The sequence below is a fragment of the Lissotriton helveticus genome, chromosome 1_1 (assembly GCF_964261635.1).
Source record: "Lissotriton helveticus chromosome 1_1, aLisHel1.1, whole genome shotgun sequence".
Classification (NCBI taxonomy): Eukaryota; Metazoa; Chordata; class Amphibia; order Caudata; family Salamandridae; genus Lissotriton; species Lissotriton helveticus.
This window is the reverse complement of record NC_136057.1, coordinates 778,682,783-778,708,001: the sequence shown is the minus strand read 5'-3', so window position 1 is coordinate 778,708,001 and position 25,219 is coordinate 778,682,783. Positions and strand designations below refer to the sequence as shown.

The 25,219-nt window shown below is 44.5% G+C and overlaps 1 protein-coding gene across 1 annotated transcript in view; it reads left to right on the top strand.

The window, feature by feature from the left end:
• CAV1 (caveolin 1) overlaps window positions 1-24,386 on the top strand; it is a 102,973-nt gene extending 78,587 nt beyond the window's left edge. Inside the window, exon 3 of the mRNA XM_078674355.1 lies at window positions 21,711-24,386. Coding sequence (XP_078530481.1) covers window positions 21,711-22,052 — 342 coding nt within the window. The 3' untranslated portion in view covers window positions 22,053-24,386. The remainder of the gene's footprint in view (window positions 1-21,710) is intronic.
• The last annotated feature ends 833 nt before the right edge of the window (window positions 24,387-25,219 follow it).

Below are 25,219 nucleotides of genomic sequence, written 5' to 3'. Positions count from 1 at the left end.
AACATATCTGTAAATGCTTCCCTGCAGCTGGTGCTATCAGCTGCGTTAATGCTTAAAACTGTGGTACTACAAAATGCACACATTTGTGCTATGGCACAACAGAGAGAATCCATTGTCTTGCATAGGGTTTGTACTGAGGCACACCCTTAGAGTACTAATTCCTATGTTTAGTCAGCTTTAAAAAGGTCACTCACAATGAATATGTGCTGTGTACTACAGCTCACAAGTCGTTGGGAAATAAATGCATTCTCCTTTGTGTGTGCCTGCTTCCACTAGGTACTACGTTTTTGAGGCAAAGTCCAGTCAGTCTATCTTAGATGATCGGGCTGTACATCAAATCCTGCTGCTTTGTTTGCACTGAAGAAATGTCTCCTTGACAAAAAAAGGTGCACAGAGGATTGCACTGTGGGCAGTGGCGCCTTTCCGGCTCAAAATACCCTTTGGTGTGGATAATAAATCCTGCTGCTGCTTTGGATTGCTTTGTGTCAGTTTGTATTGCATTAGCACAGGTGAAAACCCTTGGAAAGTATTTAGTTTGTATCTTCATGTAGATGTATCGCACATCATAAGTCATTTTATGCCTTTTTGTACAAGTTTGTGAACATAATTTTCCATGTAGAGCTACCCTGTAGCATCACCAGACTACAGACCTTATTTTATGCTCCAATAAGTGTATCTGGTTTGTTTCACTGTGCATGTGTATAGTACCCAGCGTATGAAAAAGGGGTTAATAAGACTAATTTGCAAACATAAGATTACATGTAGTACCAATATGCAATATCAGCATGATGCGGATTTGTCTCAGGCAGGGCTCCATGTAGCTTTGTGGTATCCACATTTGGTCCTCCCATGCTCCCAATTAACCCTCAGAAACCATTTGAGAGTGCTTGGCTACATTGAGTATGCGGTCAAGAGGACTGGGCATCATCCAAACTTTAGGCTCCCCTAATTGGTCCTTATACACCACTTCAGCTGGTGTTTATACACCATAAGAGATCTGTTTTTCACCTGGCCAAAAGTCTCCTGGTCTTCAGCATCTGGGAGGATATCTTGCTATACTGGTGCAACTGAGGCGGAGTGGGAGACAGAATCTGCACTTGGAGTCTTAAATGGGAGATGGAAACAAAATAGCCATGTGAATCAACCAGGTAATACTAAAGTTGGTAATTTAAAAAAGAAATAGACTCATTTCATGTACAGTGATAATGCCCAATACCCTGATTTTCTTACCCCGGAAATCTTAACCTATGGTTTGATTTGGCTTTACGACATTTGTGCAATCCCAAACCTTTTGTTCCAGTTTAAAGTAGGTGCAAATGATTGAGATGGCCTGCCATCACCTATTGGCCTATTCAAGGCTTCCATTGGCTATTATCAGGGCTGCCTCAGTACAGTTGACATGCTGTGGCCAACGATTGTAGTTAATTGCAGTGTGATTTGAAAGAAAAAGCGTAAAAAGAATATATCCCTAGGAGGAGAAATTAGAAACATGGATCCGAGGGCTGGTTCTGATATTGTGTGTTTCTTTTTTGAAGTCAGTCAGTAAAGGAAGGGCAATAATTTGTAATCGTGCAAATTTGCATGTCCCTACAGTCATGTGTCATTATTGGTCACTGGACTTCACACTCCAACAACAGTCAACCGTTGGCAACAAACCATTCCAGATCATGTTCTTGTACCATTGTTTCCTAGATTTACTGCTTCCCCTTCTCACAGGGTGCATCCTGATGATGCTACTCCTGCAAGCATGGAGACCTATTGCTTCTGTCTCCACAACATAACTTTCAGTCAGTGAGGTTTGTTACCTCATACCTTCTCTTTCATGAGATTCTTGGGTCCCAAGCATTGAATCCTAGTGACACACTCTTCTACACTCTTCCTTCTGACTCTTCAGGTCTGTATGAGGACAGTGATGCTAAAGAGGAGGTAATGACCCAGATCCACTGGGGAGTGTGATGCCTTGAGTGGAATGCATGTAGGGAAAAGGAGCCTCAATTATCTTGTCTGCAGATGATTTAGGAGCAAAGCGAGTGTATGTCTTTGAGTGAAGTGGGTGGGTGAAAATTTATAGAGAGAAGGATTAGTGTGAGGGTTTGTGAGGGCAGGATTTGTTGACCAGTGTCAGGAAACTTTGTACGTCTGTTATGGATTGAGAGTCAGCGGCTGTTGTGTGAATGAAGAGGAAATGGAGACACAAGTGTGGTTGGAGATTATCCTAGTAGCAAAGTTGACAGCTTAGTCTTGAGTGAAGAATGAGTACTGAGCGAACATGAGTTTGAGGCCGATGTAACATTTATCTTGCTCAGGGCCAAAACATTAATCAGGGTTTAGGCAAAATAGATTTTTTTTCTGGGGTCAAAGCCACAGGCTATTTAGCAGATAGTAGTGTGTGGGTAAGATCTTTTGTGTAAAGACTTAGGTGGGTGTCTACGTGAACTCTTACAAAGCGGGGACTCTAAGGTAGGATAAAGAAGTGAAGATTGTAGAGGGCCTGTGGTGATGTGAATATTTGTTGTTTTGGCTGGAGTTGCTCTGCATCAGGCACATCAGGACCATCCAGTGATAGATCAGTAGATTAGGTCAGTAAATTATATGATTCTGAAGATTAGACATAAGAATGGGGAAGAGTAGAAATCAAATGTATCATTGGCAGATCTATGTGCAAGTAGATTTTCTTGTCTGTAGTGTACAATGATAAGAGCAGTAGTCTAAGAACGGAGATTTGAGGAAATCCCCACAGGAAGGGAAATGGGGAAAAATTGATGGAAAACAAGCTGACAAGTATGTGGATATGAAAGGTATATCTGCATGTGTAGGCTATACCGTCGATAACCTCTGTTGTACAAATGTATACATTCTTACTCTCTGGATACTCTACAATTAATTCTGTTTGAGAAACAAGTGATAGATTTGCAAACAACAATCATATCCTTTTCTTGTCACCATAACAAACTCTGACTGATATTGGTTCTTCATCAGTAAATTCATTAAATGTAGCTATATATTCCAAGATCTGGCACAATATTTTAGCAGTATTGCTCTCTCCTCATCGCACAGCCTACAATTAAAGGTTCAAGCTGAAGGTGAGGGCAGGGAATATGGGAAATGGGAAATTAACATAAATCAACAGCCAAAAACATAAGGGACATAAGCCAATGAGCACCCTCCCTCCTAATCTCGAAAATCACATTGTGGCACACACACACACACACACACACACTCTCTCCATACTGGTTTTCCAAATGAGCTTCATACTTTAATTAACCATACAACTCAGTCAGAAACTGTGGTTATACCAGTGTTATTGTGATTTATGGAGCCAATCTCAGAGCTCCATAATGGATGTCAATAATGATTACCTTGTTCATTTATTTATTTATTTATTTATGGGTTTATAACGCGCCGGAATCACACCCGGAGGTGTATCTCCGCGCAGTGCTGTCGGAGAGGGTGCTAGGGGAGGGGGGCGCTAGTACTGAAACAGCGTGGTCTTAAGACTCTTCCTGAAAATTGAGTGGCTGGTACACTGCCTAAGGGAAAGGGGGAGGTTGTTCCACAGTCGTGGGCCCATCACAGAAAGGGCGCTTCCTCCCTGTCTGGTCTTGCTGATTCGGGGAACCTGCAGTAACAGCTGGTTACTGGAGCGCAGGTTCCGTGTGGGGCGAGGATGGACAAATTTGTCAGCTAGGTAGGATGGCCCTAGATTGTGCAGACTTTTGTGCACCACGCAGCAGGTCTTAAATTCCACACGTTTCCGGATGGGCAACCAGTGGAGCAGTTTGAGAAGGGGCCGGGATGGAGTTCTGGGTGGGGCATTTGTCACCAGGCGTGCTGCGGTGTTCTGTACTACCTGGAGTTTGTTTAAAATGCCCTCATTGGCCGCTAGGAAAGGACCATTACAATAGTCCAAGCGACTCAGCACGAGAGCCTGAACCAAGGTCTTCCTCGAGCTGTCGGGGAGGAGAGGGAACACCTTCCGAAGGAGACTGATGACATGAAAACAAGACCCCACCGTGATGTTAGCGTGATGTACAAGTGTGAGGTCTTGGTCAAGGCGGACCCCCAGATTTTTCACCACCTGTTTAGGGGAAGGGGACGCTCCCAAGCTGGTAGGCCACCAGTCAGGGGCCCACAAGATTTTAGCTTCCCCAAACAACATGACTTCTGACTTTCCCACGTTACATTGGAGAAAGTTGTTGGCCATCCAACTGGCGACCGCCGTCATGCCACTCGAGAAGGCTTGCCTTACCACAGGGTTGAAGGTTTTAAAGGTAAACAACAACTGAGTGTCGTCGGCGTATGATATGGGTACAAACCCGTAAGACCTCATAATACTGGCCAGAGAGGCAACATAAACATTAAACAGCGTAGGGCTGAGACAGGAGCCCTGCGGGACTCCTCTAGTGATTTTGGAAGGAGTGGAACTGAAAGTGCCCATATTCACCTGCTGGGTACGGTCTGTGAGGAAGCTGGTGAACCACGCCAGGGCAGATTTTTCCAAGCCAATCTCCTCTAGTCTTCTTAGAAGAATGACATGGGATATGGTGTCGAATGCTGCGGACAAGTCCAACAGCACCAACACCACGGACAGACCCCTGTCCAGAGACATACGTATAGTATCCGTGACCGAAAGGAGAGCAGTCTCGGTACTATACTTTGGCCTGAACCCTGATTGAGAATGGTCCAGGCATCCGGCCTGCTCAATGAAACTGGAGAAATGAAGGTTGACATGTTTCTCCATCAGTTTGCCGACAAACGGCAAAAGGGAGATGGGCCTCAAGTTGGACATATCAGACCAAGGGACAGAGGTGTTTTTCCTAATGGGCTTGACAAGGGCATTTTTCCACTCAAGTGGAACTGAACCTTCAGATAACGAGCGGTTAATCAGGGTCTGAATAGTTGGACTAAGAGTGTCTCCTATGAGATGCATCACTCGGGCAGGAACGAGGTCCGCCGGGCAACCCTATTTAATGGTGCCGATCAGGGAATTAACATCGTCCAAACTGATCTCAGGAATGCAGGACAGTTTAGTGGGGCCAGATTCAACAGTCTCGTGCTGAGGGCTTTGGAAGGAATCACTAGTATCGACCAAAATACTAGATTGGGCAATTTTTTGGTAGATAGAGTCGATCTTATTCAAGAGGAACCCAGCAGTGTCATCACACAGTTGTTGGGACACAGTCTCTGGACTTTCACAAGCTACAGGCTTAGTGAAGGTTTGGAGGACCTGATAAAGTATTTTCGGGTCATTGCCTGCCTCAGTCAGTTGGGAAATAATATGGTTTTTACGAGCAGCTCTGATGTTTCTATGGTAAGATCTCATGGCAGAGTGGTAGCGGAATTTATCTGCTACAGTATGGGAGTTTCTCCAGGTCTTCTCCAACTTCCTGCATACTTTCTTTTCTGCACGCAGTAGATCATAATACCATAATTCCTGACGGCGGTTAGACCGCTGATTACAGACTCTTAAAGGGGCGATAAGATTAACAGCAGTGTTCAGGGCTGCATTGTATTTGGAAAGAACCATGTCCGGGGTATCCGAGGTGGAAATGTCCGGGGGTACAAAGATGTCTCTAAAGGCCTCCGCGGACACCTTGTGCCACTGCCTGCGCCATAGAGAAAGAGGGGCAGGTTGGGGGCAATCTTCTGTCAGTGTGGGAAGGGAGAAACCTATCACGAAGTGGTCAGTCCACTCCACCTGTATAGGAGGATGACAGGTCAACATGTGAGAGTTCTACAAAATTAAGTCGAGAGTGTGACCAGCGCGATGTGTGGGGCCCTCATTGCACTGTTTGAAGCCTAAAGTAGCTAGATCTGCCAGTAAGGTTTGGGCTTCTACGTTGTCCACCAGTTCGCTATGGACATTAAAGTCTCCAAGGAGTAGGAAGTTGGTTCCCATGCTAATATGGGGAGCCAGAGTCTCCATAAGGATTGTAGAGGCGTCTGTGCAAGGGCCCGGGGGACGATACACCAATGCCCCCTTCCAGCTGGTCTCCAAATGAGAGCTGATTTTGAAGACCAGGATTTCAATATCACTGGTACTGCATTGGTCCAGGATGGTGACGGTGGAGGTATCCTTATAAATAATGGCTACCCCCCCGCCGGTCTTGACAGGACGGTCCAGTCTAATTATTGTATATCCCAGAGGGGTCCCCAGAGTAATCGCTGGGACCAAATGAGGTTTAAGCCAGGTCTCAGTACAGAAACAGTAGTCAGGGAGAGCAGAATGGATCAGGTCCCAAACCTCTGAGTAGTGTTTCGGCAGAGATCTTATATTGCAGAGGATACTGTTGCCTATAAGGGACCTGGTTCTATGGCTCTCTGGTAACACCCTGTCCAGTTTGTATTTACTAGGTGTGGTATATAAATAAATAATACCGGATCTATTTTTGAATGAATGAATGAATAACAGATAGCTCAATAAAATAAGAGTCAAGATTCGAGGTAGTAGGAGCTTTTGCAGGTTTATTACAGCATAAGGACAGGATCAGGACAACCTGCATAGGAACAGAGTGACAGGGCCCAGCAGGACAACTGGGGCCCAGCAGCTGCCGGGGCTTGATCTGGAATGAGCGCGCTAACTTTTAATAACAATACATCAACTTATATACATAGCGCAAACACATAGCATTACATTGCAGTAGGCGTAGCAGTGGGTGGAGCAGAAGGCGTGACGCGTAGCAGTCGCGAGAGATAACGGTAAAAGTAGGTGTAACTGGGAGTATACATGGACATGTGATGCAAACGTAACAGAATATGTCATGAATGGGCGGAATCATTGGAGGGGGCTACCTAAGGAGCCGGGACCTCTAACCTAATGGTGCGCGAAAACTGGCAATGACGTGTTACTAGGAGAAGCTGGGGGCTACGAACTCTGTGCTAGGAGCAGAGACTTGAGTCTGGAGGGTCGGAGCGACATGTGCCTGAACCCTATCTGGTATCTGATGTTTAGGGAACATGTTGATATAAACTAGAAGTCATGAGGGGAAAAGCTAACTTGATTCTAAGACTGGACCATGCATTATTCTACATGTAGTGCGTGATGAAGAATATTAAATGACCATTAATACAGTATTTCTCTAACGTGGAGCCGAATAGGCTAGACAATGACGGAAACTATTGATGCAGTTCAGTAGCTTAGGAATGCAGAGAAGGAGGACTGAACTGATAACTGGAACTATAACATACTTTTGGCAGACTCAGAGGCAGAGCCAAGCTGCACCGGGCACTGCGAGGCAGGAAGTAAGTGAAGGGTCGAGGATACAGGTGGGGGCTGTATCGCTCCTCAGCGAGGCTTCAGGAGACAGGAGCTGAATCTGATGTCCGGGCCCTTTTGAGGCCTGGAAACGGGGACTTTATAATGAAATAACGTGCACACTGAGAAACGTGGCAATATAACTTTACATAGGCCTGATATTCGTAGTATTCACGAGGACTGGAAACTGACATACCAGAGGTGGACACAACTGGAATTGCGTCATTAATCAGACATGGGGAATAACATATGCATATTGGTCATGCACACATAACATATGATGGATGAGGCGTAGGGACACAGAACATGGCAAAATTTACTTTTCCACATTCCCTCCTTGTCACTACGTTTCCATCAGGAAACATCAATTTTCATGATACCATCTATCATTTCATACAGTATCATTTGTTCGTCTCGAATTGTCTTGGAACGGGATTTAGAACGGGGCTTGGGACTAGGAATACAAGAGGTAGCACACATGCTGCAAATCGCAGGGCCACATTGTATACAGAGGCAGCAGCTAAATATGATCGCTACTGCAATACCTAGAAAGGACAGGACTTTCCATCCCCAGGCGGAAATTATATTCCAGAACCAACCGGACCATGTCCAGGTGCCTGGATCTTGGTGTAACAGATGGGCAATTTTATGGAGTCTGGTTATAGCTGAATAAACAGACGGTGCGTTATTTGGAATAAAAATGCAGCAACTAGATCCGATGACTCTACAGGCCCCGCCCCTATCGGCCAGTATGACGTCAAGGACGAGACGATTTTGCAAAACGACAAATCTCATAGCAGATTGTTCTTCGGTTAAGTTACCTAGAGCAGAGGCAGTCTCATTTACTACAGCTTCAAGGGTTCTGGTTAACCTACGGATCAGTTTACTGTTCTGAACAGGTCCTAAAAAGAAGAAGAAGCCTTTATTGAAATCTGTATACTGTTCTAGAGTAGTTTCAGTATAATCGACAATTGGGGACTCCCTTCTATGTCTAATGTGTACTAGATGTGTGTTTCTGTGATAATCAGATGGGGCTAGGAAGACAGGTGGCAGTAGGAAAGCAATGTAACAGGTTCCCTCCCAATCGAGGGGCAGACGGACATATGCAGTTTGACCACAAATAAAATAGGAATGACGTGAAGCTTTGAAAACAGATTTCCTACTGTCACTATACTTGATAACAGTAGTACAATCACTATGTCCTACGTGTACGGAACCATAATTACGGACACATAATTCGCCTTTGACTGGTAGTGCTGAAATAGCAGGTAAGTCTGGAGTAGTATCAGACTGAACATTTAGGACCATGAAATTCGACGAATAATTACCTAAATTATAAACTTCATTTTCTAGATCTAAACCTGTTCTGTGGGGGAAACCTTGCTTGTCTGGAAAACATGTACTGTTAAGAAAAGACATATCTGTTGAGGATGACGTTAACGTGGACCATGCTCCACACGAACCATTATGTGAGAATGGATAAGGAAAGAGTGGCAGAACTCCCTTCGGCATCTGGAAAGGGGGGAGTCGACCACACACCCAACAATTAGTGGCATTGCTGGTCTGGTGTGAGTAATGTAACATACGGATAAATGTGTTGTTGCGCATAGCGAGGCGGTATGAATATTCGTGAGGAGGCAGATCACTAAACGTGTGTTCTACTGTAGCATTAGCAGACATATTTACATGAGGAACTGGAAAATACAGATAGAATGCATAGCTGGTGCAGGAAATCATTATGCTGATGAATAATACGAAACTCAGAAAAACGATACATTGAATTGAGTTATTACTGACTCTCTCACTATGGGGGTCTATTTTATACATGTCAGAAACAGTCTAACCGTTTCACCTAGGGGAGGACTTATACAATCAAACTGACTGACTTATTTTACTAGACCTGAGCTTTAACTTATACTCCTGCTGCGGAGTTTTCTCTAACAAGGGAGGGGTTGTAATAATGTCTTTTGCGGGACAGTCCTTTAAAACAATGTCTCGACAGTTTTTAAAATCCTGGGAATCCTGGGAAATGTTCTTGGAGACTGGTTTCAATCCATTGAAAAGTTTTACATGAGAAAGATGGACCCACCCCTTCCTGCCTTCCAACTTGACGGCAGTACGGGTGGTCAAGAGGACCTGACGTGGCTCCTTCCAACGTGGTTCCAGCGGACTTGATCTGTCAAAATTTCTGATCATCACCAAGGAGCCTGGAACGATCTCGTGCGGTGCCACCTCGGTATTGTCTGGAAATGCGGCGGCAACCTGTGAACGACATGAGTTGAGGGCAGACATCAAGGAAGCTAGGTAATCTGTCAGCATATTACATGAAACATCGGTAATACTTCGGGGTCTAGGAGTACCCCACATGTTAGGGGGGCGGCCGAATACGACCTCATACGGGGACAGACCTGATCTAGAATGTGCGACCATGCGCATATAAAACAGGGCGACTGGCAGAGCTACTAGCCAGTCCACACCTTTTTCTTTACAAACTTTGGCAATACGGATTTTCAGGGTCTGATTATGTCTCTCGACCAGACCGGCTATCTCAGGATGGCGTACACAATGAAACTTCCACTGGTACCCTAACAACAGGGAAACGTGCTTCATTAACTCTGAGGAGAATGGCTGGCCATTATCAGAATATACGACTCTAGGGAGTCCGTATCTAGGGAAGAATTCACGAACCAACTGCTTGGCAGTGGTCGCGGCTGTGTAATCTGGGACTGGATATGCTTCTGTCCACCTGGACAAAGCGCATACAACTACAAGGACATACTTGAAACCTCGACATCGCTCCATCTGAATATAATCCATCTGGAGGACCTCAAAAGGGTGGTCAGGGGGCTGGAAACCACCTTGTTCCACCGGGACACTTTTACCTGGATTAAACTGACAACATATCATACAGGTGCGGACTTTCTGCTTGGCTGCAGCTCGTAAATGCTTGTTGAACCAAATGTTCTGAATACTGTCTAACATAGCTTTTTCTCCTAAATGTGCTGGACTATGTGCGGTATTAATAATGACTTGAACCATAGAGTCGGGGAGAAACCATGTGGCTCTACCCTTCGTTAACCATCCTTGATCTGTCTGGACCCCTCCTTGTTCAGACCATTTCTTGATTTCGTCGGGAGTAGCATGTAACTGGATATCTATGACGTCTTGTGTAGGGTCCTTAACTGTCATGCATGTAATCGGATCTGGAGTATGTGTCATGTTAACTGGAGTGTCTGGAGTCTGTGCTGTAAGCTTGGCTGTGCGGTCTGCTAGATCGTTACCTTGAGAAATAATGTCAGTAACTTTCGTATGTGCTTTGCATTTCATGATAGCAATAGATGTCGGTAAATGTATGGCATCTAACAGGGCTTGAATAAGGAGACCATGCTGAATCTTGGTTCCATGAGAAGTCATGAAACCTCTCTCCTGCCAGAGCACTCCGAAGTCGTGTACAACTCCGAATGCGTAACGTGAGTCTGTGTAAACATTAACTTTCAGGTTCTTGGCATGTATACAGGCTTGTGTCAGAGCGACTAGCTCTGCTGCTTGAGCGGACAGGGTATCAATACGGTGTGTTTCAATAACTTCGGTGTCAGTAGTCACTGCATACGCGGCGACTAGTTCTCCTGTACTAGTTCTCATACATGAACCATCCACATAAAGTGTCAGGTCAGGATCTGGTAACGGAATGTCTGTCAGGTCTTGTCTTGGCTTTGTCGTAATATTAACTACTTCCACACAATCATGTGGGTCTGGATTTGAATTAACTGATGGTAACAGTGTAGCAGGATTCAGAACGTTGCAGCGTCTAATTTCTATGTGTGGCTGGAACAGTGTCAATTCATAACCTGTTAAACGTGCAATTGTCAAGTGCTGTGTTTGTGTTCGGTTTAAAAGAACTTCCACGGAATGTGGGACTTGTACTGTCAGGGAGTGTCCTAAAACTATGGAATCACTTTGTCTGATAGCTAGTGCTGTGGCTGCAACTGACTTGAGGCACGCAGGCAACGCCTGGGCGACTGGATCTAATGTGCTCGAAAAATAAGCACAGGGCTTGTATTGTCCTGCTTGATCTTGTGTGAGAACAGATAATGCTGTACCTTCGCGTTCAGTAACGAAAAGTGTAAAAGGCTTACTGTAGTTCGGTGTAGCTAGAACTGGAGCTTGGCATAAAGCTTTCTTTAACTCGTTGAAACTAAGTGTATGGTCAGATGTCCAAGGGAGGACAGTCGATACGGCTGCCTCCTGTGTCGTTAACTGTATCAGTGGCTTGGCTAGAAATGCATACTGGGGAATCCATTGTCTACAATAAGAAGTAAGGCCGATAAAGGCACGTACCTCCTTCTGGGTTCTGGGCTGGGGAAGACTCGCTATTAACTGGATACGGTCGGGTGTCAACTGCCTACCCCTCTTGGACAGCAAGTGTCCTAAGTATACCACTTGCTGGACACAGAATTGAAGCTTCGAAGGTGACACCTTGTGCCCCGTCTCGGCTAGAAAATACAGGACTGTAAGGGATGCTCGCTCGCAGGCACGTTCAGAACGGGCTGTGATCAGTAGATCATCGACATACTGGAGCAGGGCAGTGTCAGTTGGCATGTGAATGTTGTCTAGTTGTCTCTTGAGTGCTTGACTGTAAATTCTAGGACTTTCTGTGAAACCTTGAGGAGCGCGTGTAAACATATAGCTCCTTCCATTTAAACAAAATCCGAAAAGAAACTGGCTGTCTGGATGAATAGGAACACTAAAAAATGCATTCTTGAGGTCAATAACAGTGAAGAACATGGCTTCGGAATCAATGGCTGTTAACAGGGAAGAAATGTCTGGAACAACTGGGTACTGAGGAATAATACATTTATTAAGCTCTCGTAAATCAATCACTAATCGATATACTGGGGGTGCATTTGGATCAGTACGTTTCATGACTGGAATGATCGGAGAATTGCATACATTGGAGTCAGTTTCTACAACTACTCCTTGAGCCATGAGCAAATAACTGCACCTAATTCTTTCAGTGTCTTAATGCCTAATAGATTTTCTGGACATGACTTAGTGAGTAACAGATCAGTAGTGCGGGACAATGGACCTACTTCTAGAGTAACTGGCTTAGATATCTCATTAACTATTGGCTTTCCTGAAAATCCAAGGGAAACATTTCTTGAGCCTGAGAGCGGAGCCCCTGGAACTTCGGCATGACTAATTGTGGTCCTACTTGCCCCTGTATCGATCAAAAACTTTCTGTCTTTCCCTAATACTTGACTGTGAACATAGGGACCTTCTTGATCTACAGGTATCTCGATGAGAGGCAAGCCTACCTCCCTCTCTAGGCTGTTTCATGAATATGGCTGGTACTCTGGATACTCGGACTGTGCATACTGGTACATCTGCGATGTAACGTGCTGTGTTGCAGCAATAGGCTGTGGTGCGGGAACTGTCTGTTGTGCATTCTGTGGCTGAGGAATCTGTGAAACTTGTTCTTGTCTCGGCGGACGTGGTCTTTCTTTAGTCTTACCAGTAGCTATGTTGTGTTTCAGGACTGCACACTCGTTTATAAAATGACCTGGCTGTTTACAATAATTGCAGTTCCCTTTAACGGGAGCTGCAGGATGACTGGCTTGATTCGGACCCCTCTTCTGACTGTCTTGAGGAACAGATTGTGCAACTAGCACTTTCATTTTCGTGTCTTTCATACGTTTTCTCTCGTGTTCTTGCTCTTCCCTGATTCTATTCTGGTGGTACTGGAGCATCTGGAGCATCTGGGACGGAGTATTTGCTTGCCAGGTGCTTTCGACTTTCAAAACTCGGTTTTTAATTTGTGGGCTTGAATTCTCGACTAATTTAGTAACGAAAAGATGAGGGTATGACTCACTACTTGTCTTGAGACCACTGTTGATACTGAAACATTTTTCAAATCTAGAATAAAAATCACTAATATCTTCATCTTGTTTCTGTTTACAGGCTGAGATTGCATCCCAGTCTTCTTTTCTCGTTGTCAATAATCTGGGTAAAACTTGAATCAATAATTCTGGTAATTCTTTACATTTATCTCCAAGACCGGTACCTGGTACTCGTGCCTTGTCTTCAGCTTCTAGAGCTGCCCAATCGATCTTTTTCTCTCCCACCTCCCATTCTTTTTCTTTTAACTTTTCATATACCCCTGCAGGTAACAGAACCTTTAACATTTTAATGATATCTGGGTAAGTGTATTCTCCCATACGGAGCATGTCTTTTAATTCTCTATGGAACCCTGCTGGATCTTTGTCATGACAGGGAATTAATTTCTTCATTTCAAGAAGTTCCATCTTTGAAATCGGAGTGTATACAAACACTCGTTGCATTACGCCACCCGCCCCTTGGACTGGGTGGACTTCTCGTAACGGATTCTGTCTGTCTATGTAAAATGATTTACTTTCTGGGGGTGAGACATGAACAAAATGCGGGTTCAGAAACGTTCTATACTTGTGACGCTGTTCTAGAATGACACTAACTAAATCGGTACCTAGACCTCTCCATTTATACTGGAGTAACTCGTTCAGGATATCGTGTAACGGACCTGGATCAGAATGTTGACCCTCATACAGAGTAATGAGGTGCTGGATCATATACATACCCACCAGTCGCTGCTCGGCTGGGGGCAATTTCAGAAACATTTGTGCCACTATTTCGTCTGGAAAAGTGGTAGAATCAGTAATCCATCGGACTGCTGATCGGACTAGTTCTTGTTCGTGCATAGTACTTAATTCACTGTAACCGACTCGTGATTTCAGAATGTGATCGGTAGCTTGGAATACTTGTTCTAGAGAACCTTGTTCTGGCGCTTGATGATGGAAAATAGACTTGCGTTCTAGGCGTAAATGGCGATCTGGAAATCTAGATTTTCCTACATACGCTATTCTGGCGGGATTCTCGTTCTCTTCCTCTTCAGGATCAGAGATACTTTCTTTCTCGCTTACTTGTGCTGCTTTACGCTGGTCGTGTAACCTTATTATTTCTTTACGAATTTTCTTGTACATACTCTCCATGGCACCGACGGTCTTGTGCTTACCCTCGGCTATATTATCACTCCACCTTGTCAGAATTTTCATCTCGGCGGAATCTTTAGACGGGTAATCTTGTTCTCTTATTAGACAATTGATCAGGAACTTTAATATCATGAGCTGAATCTCGGCTTTCCTTTGAGACATAATCTCGCCAATACTTTCTGGATCATCCCCTGTACGGATGAAACGATATATTCTGTCTAGATCTTCTTTCATATTCGGCAAGGTGACTAGATACTCGGTCACTCTCCTTACACGTAAGGAATATAAAACCATATTATATTCGCCTGGAACTGGATCATAGACACATTCGTTAAGGGTTTGCCTGATTTCTGTAACAGACTGATGTTTAGGCGTGCGCTGTAACGCTTGAGCATGTAATTCGAGTAATGTTAAACGCTTGTGTGGCGGCGGGGTTTGAGGAAGACCTCCTCCTACGGCCCCTAGACTAGAATCGTCGATTGACATTCTTCGTGCTGACAGGGTCGGTAGTTGTAACGTGGGCTGGACTTGTATGGCGGACTGGACCGGGGGAGCTGTTAAGGGCACCCCGGTGTCTGGAGGAGCGGGAAGTGCCTGATTTACAGGGACTGGCGGAGCGCGAACAGGATTTGCATATTCTGGGACTGTGTCGTCCAAGTAGGACGAAATAAAAATATCAGCTGCGGTCGGTTTATGACGTAGCTTGGTCGGAACTAATGGTGGCGGGAAATTACTGGATGCCTCTGGGGTCGCTTTTGGCAAACCTTCGGCAAGGAGAGGATACATACCCTTAATAAGGGCATGCCTCTGTCTGTCTGACTGTTCGGTTTTGACTCGTTCACCTATCTCGATTAATTCTCTTTCTTGGGCTCGTTCCTGGGATTCTCTACTTAACTCCGACTTTCTGACTTCCTTTTCAGTTCTTCTATGAGCTTCCTTACGCCATAACTCGATGGCATCTTTCTGTGACTGTCTGGCTTTCTTTTTCCATAATGCTTCTTCTACTCGCATGATACATTCGGCATCCCATGTACCCGATACGGGCCATCTATACTTTTCTTCTAACTGTTTGGTATACTCTACCCATAAATCTAGATACATTATGGCGCTTATGCCATATTTCTGATACATAAAGTGACCTGGACTGTCCCTAGGCGGGACAGGAACTGCTTCCTCTAATAAACCCTTTCTAGTTTTTAACTGACGTAACTTGGAAAAGAGCGGCATTGTAAACTTGAATCGGAACAAAATACAATACACGAAAAACAATAACAATTGGGAAAACAATTCAGGCATACCACGACATTGGAAATACATTGAACAACATTATAAATGACAGTTCGAACAGAATATTACCTGGAATACTGAGAACAGAACAGAACAGAATGTCTCGAGAACGGAACAGACTAGAATTACTGGATGCACTGCTGTAACAGTACGGAACATACCGGTCCCATAAAGGGACGCATCAAGACCCGTATCCACCTAGGTGAACACTTCGTTTGTGAGTCTGGGCACCACCAACCCACGGACCAGGAGTCAATTTAGATTGGTCCTGTCTAGATACTACCCCAGCAATGGTACTCACCGGGCAGCACGGAACGGAAGGCCTCGGACGGGACTGGACTGCTACGACGACGAACTTCGGACTTCGGACTTCAGTTACGGGTGGGCCTCCGGATACCTCGGACCTTGGACTCTCGGCTTGGGCTCTGGTCGGGACTCGCCGCGTTCCTCCACCGTCTCGTTCGGATGCTGGACCGCCTCCTCCGTCTCCTCCGTGGGACTGAGGGATACTTGAAGCAGAAATATCTGCACGTGGCCGGTATGGTTCCGTCACGGCTGCAGAGGGTCAGGGGGTCGGCGTGGCTTCACCGACGCGTGGGGAAAGGGCAAGTCCCTATTCGGGCGCCATTATGTGGTATATAAATAAATAATACCGGATCTATTTTTGAATGAATGAATGAATAACAGATAGCTCAATAAAATAAGAGTCAAGATTCGAGGTAGTAGGAGCTTTTGCAGGTTTATTACAGCATAAGGACAGGATCAGGACAACCTGCATAGGAACAGAGTGACAGGGCCCAGCAGGACAACTGGGGCCCAGCAGCTGCCGGGGCTTGATCTGGAATGAGCGCGCTAACTTTTAATAACAATACATCAACTTATATACATAGCGCAAACACATAGCATTACATTGCAGTAGGCGTAGCAGTGGGTGGAGCAGAAGGCGTGACGCGTAGCAGTCGCGAGAGATAACGGTAAAAGTAGGTGTAACTGGGAGTATACATGGACATGTGATGCAAACGTAACAGAATATGTCATGAATGGGCGGAATCATTGGAGGGGGCTACCTAAGGAGCCGGGACCTCTAACCTAATGGTGCGCGAAAACTGGCAATGACGTGTTACTAGGAGAAGCTGGGGGCTACGAACTCTGTGCTAGGAGCAGAGACTTGAGTCTGGAGGGTCGGAGCGACATGTGCCTGAACCCTATCTGGTATCTGATGTTTAGGGAACATGTTGATATAAACTAGAAGTCATGAGGGGAAAAGCTAACTTGATTCTAAGACTGGACCATGCATTATTCTACATGTAGTGCGTGATGAAGAATATTAAATGACCATTAATACAGTATTTCTCTAACGTGGAGCCGAATAGGCTAGACAATGACGGAAACTATTGATGCAGTTCAGTAGCTTAGGAATGCAGAGAAGGAGGACTGAACTGATAACTGGAACTATAACATACTTTTGGCAGACTCAGAGGCAGAGCCAAGCTGCACCGGGCACTGCGAGGCAGGAAGTAAGTGAAGGGTCGAGGATACAGGTGGGGGCTGTATCGCTCCTCAGCGAGGCTTCAGGAGACAGGAGCTGAATCTGATGTCCGGGCCCTTTTGAGGCCTGGAAACGGGGACTTTATAATGAAATAACGTGCACACTGAGAAACGTGGCAATATAACTTTACATAGGCCTGATATTCGTAGTATTCACGAGGACTGGAAACTGACATACCAGAGGTGGACACAACTGGAATTGCGTCATTAATCAGACATGGGGAATAACATATGCATATTGGTCATGCACACATAACATATGATGGATGAGGCGTAGGGACACAGAACATGGCAAAATTTACTTTTCCAGAAAGACTGGTATTTGCAATTTTTGCACGAGAACGGGCCATCAGGAAGTGGCCATGAGTCCTCTACACAACTAGTGTGGAGTGTGAGCCGCATATTACATAGTTCGTGAGGGGTGTACCTTATTCTCTCTGCTAAGTTACGGTTTAGTGCAGCTGATGTAGGGGCCATGGCCCCTGGCCCCGTTCGGTCACGGACGGGCACAGACGGGCTCCTCTCTGGCTCGTCTCAGGCACGTCCAAAGGCGCTCCCCTGCGCGCGACCGCTGCGCGCTCAGGGCGACGAGAGGGCTTAAATGCCCTGCCTGCTGCAGAACTAGAGTGCTAACCGCGCGAGAGGCTGGGGTGGGGTGACTGGCTCTTCCCGTCCCGCCCTCCGCTCAACGGCACTGGTTGCCGAGTCGGACCGGGGCGGGACAGGGAAAGAATCGAGCACAGCCCCTCTAAGTGCAGAAAGCCCCAATGTGTCCCCGGTGCTCCTGGAAGCTCTTTCATTGAAATGTTCAAAGGTGGCATGTCGATCCCATTGCTCAGAATGTAGACCATATCACCTCTCATAGGACCTCATCTGAAAAACTCTCAGTACATAACATTGACTAAGGGTGGCAAATGAAACAAAGGGAGTAAAAGCACTAACACTGTTATGTGCTAAATAGGCAATGGCGGCTCCTCTGCAATGGCGGTGAAGTGTAGCCGCACTGCCTGGCTCAGAGCCAGCAAATGTAAAATAAAGGGATGTTTTTGCATTGTTTTATTTTTACATTTGCCGGCTCTTAGCCAGCGGTGTTGGGAGGGGCAGGCCAAGGCATGGGAGGGGGGAGGAGGAGTGCTAGTGCACTCTGCTCCCTAAGTGCTTAAGTGTGTTTGGCCAGCCGTCTCAGGCTGACCAGAACACGTTTGCGCACTTAGGTTTTCCCCAGCCCAGCTGCATTGAGCAGCCAGGCTGGAGAAATCCCACAGACTCCCTGGTCTCTGGTTTGAGGAGGGCATCTTTCCTGCCTGCACAGACCAATCGGGATTGAACAGGAAGTCTGTCCCATGTGCTGCTGGGACCAGCAGGCAGGAAGAGGACAGGGCGACGCGACGCTGGGGGCAGCTGGCCGCAAAAGATACGTTATTTTTTTTAAAATATTGTATTCCCCCTGTGTAACGCCTGTCACGCGACCCCACATGCCTCATCACCCTTTGCTTTTGGCAGCCGCCGCTGTAAATAGCAATATTGACTGTGGAGCCTGTCAGTAATGGAATATATTATCTCAAAATCTGACCCATGAGGCAGGTGAGTACCAATAACCAGATGTATTGACTGCTGTCAATAATGACACAATGTCAAACACTACGTGCAGTATCTTCCACTGCAGGACCAGCGTCTAAGGAGCCCTCAGTGTTGTGTAGAATAATGGTGAACTAGAGAGGTAGTCTTGTCTGGTCACACCATGATCATGCTTTGAATGGATGTGAGAGAAGCTGTGAAGTTATGTCATTCACAACGTTTTGCCATTTTCTTGAACTTGTCAAGATTTGCCAAGTTTGAAGGTTGCGAAGATTTAAAGACAGGGATGCTTCATTAGCCTGTGTAATAGCGAAGGGACAGCAAGTGCTTGTTTAACACCCACGCACCATGATAGTGTGTTGTGTATTTAAAATGTGTCTGTGTTTTGGCATTTATTATTTGCCTGTCTTGATTGAACAAATGCATTTTTTCTTATCGCTTGTAAAGTGTGTTTGTTTTGTGCCAATGCAGTAGAGGAACGATGAAAGTTTTATAGCTTATTTGTATTTGAACTTTTTCTTTACAAGTTCTGTTATTTTTCTTTTAGAAATGTTATGACAATTGAAACATAAGCGGTGTATTTTACAGACATTTACCATATCCCACATCATCCGGTGTTTCTAGCTATGTGCCAAAAAGTTAACACGAAATTTACGTACCACCTCTCTTAGGTTAGCTGCCTGGGTAGACTCTGAAGGTAGGAAGTAAGGATGTGTAAATGTTTTCGGTGCACGGCGTATTTTCCCTGTTTCAGCACCTTCTGAGAATCTATCAGTTGCTACCTAGATACAAATGTATTTAATGAGGCAATCTAGAAAATCAGAGTGCAATTTTGTTTAATTTGTAATTGAGAATTACATGTTTCCTACCCAGGGATTATCTATTTATGATGAGTACGGTGAAGCATTTCGAAGCAGAAACCTACCGAAGCCTTTACAGTTATGATAAAACTTCTTAGAACAGTGAGGTATGAACATCTCTACAGTAGATGACAGAGGTGTGCTCAGTCCTAGCTGCGAGCTGGTGCAAGATGTCTCCATATTCCCCAGCTGTAAGAGTTTAACAGCACAGCAGCATCTGCTCGCTAGTGCTTCCGGACAACCACATCTCTCAATGGAGTGAAAGGGCGAATCTCCCCTCTCTCACTCTCATGGTCACAAGCAAGCCAATTTTATTGGTCCGTGAGGTGCAGTAGGAAGGACATCCTCCCTCGGGAAGTCTGTGGCCGCCTTCCCACCTTGTACTGCTCTGTGGTGCGGGTAGGAGGATCACACTGTGTGAGGGCCAGTGGGGTAGTCAAGTACAGCTCCTAAGTGGAGTTTGAGGCTGAAGCAGTTCAGCCGTGCTTAGCCCAGGCGTGGTAGGAGATTACCTTTTTCAGATTCTGTAGACCAACAGTTGACCCTCTTTTTTTTGTTTTAGTTCCTTCAGGTGAAATAACCTTCCACTTATCTCATGAGTTACTTGAACATCCGTCTTAGAGTTTTGAAAACATCTGAAAACCTGGCTGTTTTTAGATCTTTTAAAAGCAGCATTGATGACCCAGATCGTTTAGCTCTTCTGTCCCTTGAAATGTTTTTAGGGCACAGTCACCATACTACAGCTAAGATCTTTTTTTTATTTCATCATGCGTTAGAAAAGAAAGACATAATTTAGCATATTCTGTAACTACAATCTAACATTCGGGATAATGTCAACTACCAACATCTCACATAACACCTCCTTCATAACACCTCCTTCATACATCTATCACTCATCCACCTCAAGTCTGATGCTACACAGTCTGCCCCTAGCCTCACTCTTTGGAAAAGCCCTTGGGTCATGATGTTTGATGCAAAGATCCATGACCTTGCTTTGGTTTTTAAAGCAAATACCCCTAACCTCTTTCTGTGTTTCATAAGTGTACCTCGTCAAAAGAAGATTAGGAACAGAAACCACACACTGACTCAGCAGTTTTTCAATTGCTTTCCCTTGATATTCTAATTTTAAAATGTTCAGAGTGACATGATGGGAATGCACCAGGAAATGCACGGTTTCACTTTATTTAGTTGTAGTACTTGCACAAGGAGATATGCAGTCTAGTGACCATGCTGTTGGCTGAGATGCGGAGCGACTTGCATTCATATCCTGGCTTCCATCACGTGCTAAATTATGTTATCTAGGGAAACCTGGTGCCACAGATACCTCATCTGTCAACACTGGTGTGAGAGAATCAGTGAAGTCATATACTTCACAAATGTATGTAATTTTGCTTAAACGTTGTCAGCTTTACCAAATGTGAAGCTTGTAGAGAGTTCGAAATATGGAAGTATCATTAGCATGCCTGTGTAATTACAGGGGAACCACAGCTGCCTAGAATCTATTCACTATGATTCCCCAAACCCAGAAGTCAAATCACTAAAGGCCTGATTTAAATCTTGGTGGACTGGTTACCCCATCACAGCGATGACGGATATCCCGTCCACCGAAATATAAATCCCATAGGATATAATGGGATTTATATTTCGGCGGACAGGATATCCATCACCATTATGCTAGAGTAACCCATCCACTAAGATCTAAAGAAGGCCTTAAGAGTCACTGAGGGCACGTACCAGTGCACAGCTGCTGAGTGACTACCCACTGATGCTGATAGTTAATGGTAGACCTGAGTGGTAGCAAGTACATTTCCACCATTGTTGGACCCTGTGTGAGGTTCTGTAGATGCACACCTATAGATTGAATGCATGCAAATATACTGTTATTCTTGAGTAGGACTTTTGGCTGCAGGATATCTTCACCTGTGGTGTCTTGATGGATTAAATGCTGCTGACATAATTGACAATATGTAATATTTCACTCATACCCTTTAAACGAAGCAAATGGTTGGCATTCAACTTTTTTGGTAACACTATACACAATTTTCTCAATTTACATTGAGGATCTGCTTGGGTGCGAGCATTGGGGAGAAATTAATGTTTGTGCTGCCATCCTCTATGGATCCATGTCTAAAATCCTCTGTTTTTGCACTTTTTCTGTAGATTGACTTTGAAGATGTGATTGCTGAACCAGAAGGAACGCACAGTTTCGATGGCATCTGGAAGGCAAGCTTCACCACCTTCACTGTGACAAAATACTGGTTCTACCGCCTGCTCTCTACTATCCTGGGCATTCCACTGGCACTCATCTGGGGAATTTACTTCGCCATTTTATCATTCCTGCACATCTGGGCAGTGGTGCCCTGCATCAAGAGCTACCTAATCGAAATTCAGTGCATCAGTAGGGTCTTCTCCATCTGCATCCACACCTTTTGCGACCCATTATATGAGGCATGTGGCAAAATGTTCAGCAGCGTGCGGATCACGCTCCATAAAGAAATATAAGAGACTTTGAAAAAGGAGCCTGTGGTCTGATCCCATTTTTACCCTTGTTTCTGCTAGTATTCAGCATAGAGTTGTCTGCAAGGCAATTAATTTTTTTTGTTTTGAACACTGGCACTGAACAAAGAGCAGCTCACTTGGTTTCCAGCCCCACAAGTATCCTTAGAGGATTATCTTATCTTTCCCTGTTTGGCAGCCTGCAGTTCTTCTAGAACCTAACCTCGCTTCCATCTGCACAGACCATCGCTTCACTGGCTCAGAATGATGAACTGTGTCAAAAGTTATCCCTCCATTCCTTTACAATGAGAAAAATGTACTTGGCTGCAAAGGAGATCGGTGGTAAATGCCCACCACTACAGCAATGCTGACTGTTTTATTGCGGTTAAAGCCTATTAACACAATTGTTGCTGAATGAACATGGTAACTTGGAAGGTTTTAATGAAAATGTTCGCTTTCTATTGTATCAAAGCGGTCAACAGCAGTCCTTCGATGTTGTTTGTATACTCAGTGGTGGTAAACCTGTTGCTGAGCTATAATCATGTGTAGCGCTGAGACATTACCTGTACTTAGGAGCTAACACCTGCTCAGATATCACCCGCCTAAGTGTTCAACACTCTACAACACTTCCTTGCTGTTGTTTTCACACCCATTTCCAAGTCCTGGTGTTTTCTGGACTTTGAAGCAGTTGCAAGTGCATTGTGAAGCTGACATCTACCCTGAAAGCTGTTACAATGTCTTTTTTCTGGACTCGGTGTAAGATCATTTTAGCAAACAATCGTTCTTAACATTTTAGAGCCAAGTGCAGCTGACACACTAGAGAGACCCCCTCTCAGAAACATAAGCTTAAGCCAATGTGCTGTCTTGTCTGTTTCTTCCATGATGGTTGTCTCGCTGAGCCCAAAAAGCCCAGCACACAACATTGCTTTGTGGCAGCCAGAACTGTGATCAGATCTTTTGATAAGAGAGATGTCCTAACAGTAGAAGGTCATCTTGAAATACACAGTTGAAACTCTTGGGCTCCCATTCAGCGGTAAATGATGTGATATTTATTGCAACTGATAAAGTCCATCTCAATCAAGTCGAAATTTATTGGTGCGATAAATACCTCGTGATTACAAGTTTTCAGTGAATAACGTATAGTTTTGGTGCTTACTACACCAACATCTGCATGTTTCGGTAAATACGAGACCTTTTCATTGTGCCCAGAGCAACAAAAAGATATTAGTAATGAAAAGCTGGTTGTTTATTGGGCCCCACACACTGTAAGGTTTCTTACATGTGTTTTGTCTTGTAAGTCACATTTAACAGTGTACCTCATGATATTAAACAGCTCAAATCTGAAAAGGAACCGGTTTTCGGGTTCCATGTTGATGCATTGAGCAGAATATATTTTTCAGAGGAACGCTGAAACTACTTTTAAAAATAGCCAGAAATCAAAACTGAGTTGCTTCTCTATACCATCCAAATGTTACACAGCATAACTCTGCCTTCTTGCATTACACACTTTCAGCTAAATAGCAATGTTCTGTCAATGAGTTGTTTGTGTGTGGACACTAACTGGGTGTTCTGAACTTCATGCATCCTCCAGGTCGACAGAAGCACCCATTCTTCCAGGTCGTGCCTCCGATAGGCATATAGGACAGTGTTCTCGTATTAAAGCTTCACCTGCACTAATAGTTTATATAGCAAAGTATTTTAGCTAAATGATTCTACTTTCTGCATAATTCATTTTCCATTTCTGTTGAATGGACCCAAGAGTGTTCTTCCTGGCAAGCCAGGTACAAACAGCTTCCAGTGAAGAGGTAACTCTTCATTCCAAAAGCTAATATTGTGCATGTATGTTGAGCATTTTCCCCATGTCTTTTATATTTTGCATCAAGTTTTAGATGAAATGTGCATTTTTTGGTGGCACCAAGCAACTTAGGCACATAGGAGAAGAAACGAACGTGAAACTGATTACAGATTCTGTTTTTGCATTTACAATGAACACTGGCATGAATGAAGATTTACTTTTTTTACGGTGTACATAAAATAAATTGTACTATTTTCAATATTTTTCAGTATTAAGACACATCTTACCAAGGTTACAAACATAAATATTATTTTCTATAAATGTAGGGAAAACAATCACCATAAAATTAGCTTAGTTGATTTGTCATATTAAACTGTGTATCCTAAAAGCTGCCTTTTTACATAGTCTTATTAGTTCCAATGTTTACTTTAATGTTGGCCCAAGTTACTTACATAGGTATGTGCTTTTTGATTTATCAACACTATTTCTTTTGCATGCACAGTAAAGGCTACCATTCTGCACAATAAAAAAGGATTTAACATTAATTTCATTCTAAAATATTTTTTGAAGAGACAAATGAGAAAGCAAGCAAGATCACATATGCGTGGGATTTGTCGCTTATTCGAGTCCACTTCGGAGAATAGGGATGCATTGTATGCATCCAATTGCAGCATAATTTGAATATAAGATTAATTTCAGAAATCTTATGAACCCTTACTTTTTTCTGTAGCTTGTGAGAATCACATACAAAAACAAAAACATCAGCATCAGCATCTTACATTTAAAAACAATCATATGAGTGATTTTAATAATGCATCCGCAATAATGGCTGAGAGGCAATAGCTGATGATGGAATATTACGAGGAACTATCTGTGGCCTTGCAGATGGAATCACAGCGATCGTTAGTACAAGAGAGGGAATGGAGAAGAGGCAAGGTCATAAAGATGGGGGTAAGCAGTAAAGATAACAGACTTGTGGAACATGCACCAAGGTACAAAGTGACTAAGAGCAGACAGAGGTACAGCTAGAGAAAGTGCAGCCGAGCGGAGGGGCTTACAGGGGAAATACAAAGATGGGGAGCATATGGGTGGAACACAGAGAGACAGAGTAGATAGGGAGAGAACAGAGATAAAAAACAGATAAAAAAGGAGGACGGGCAATGGATTGTGGAGTGGAGAGAGAGGAGCCTGAATGGGGAGGCGGTCAGAATCAACAGAAATAGGGGGTATGAAGCAGGGCTCGAGTCGGGGTAACACGCGGGTGGATGGCGTCCCCCTACTTATTTTACCAGGAGCTCGATTACTGGAGCAAATGGAGCCACACAATCCCTCTTTGGCATCTCTGGGGCGAGATTGGAGCTCATTCAGAACGCTGCTC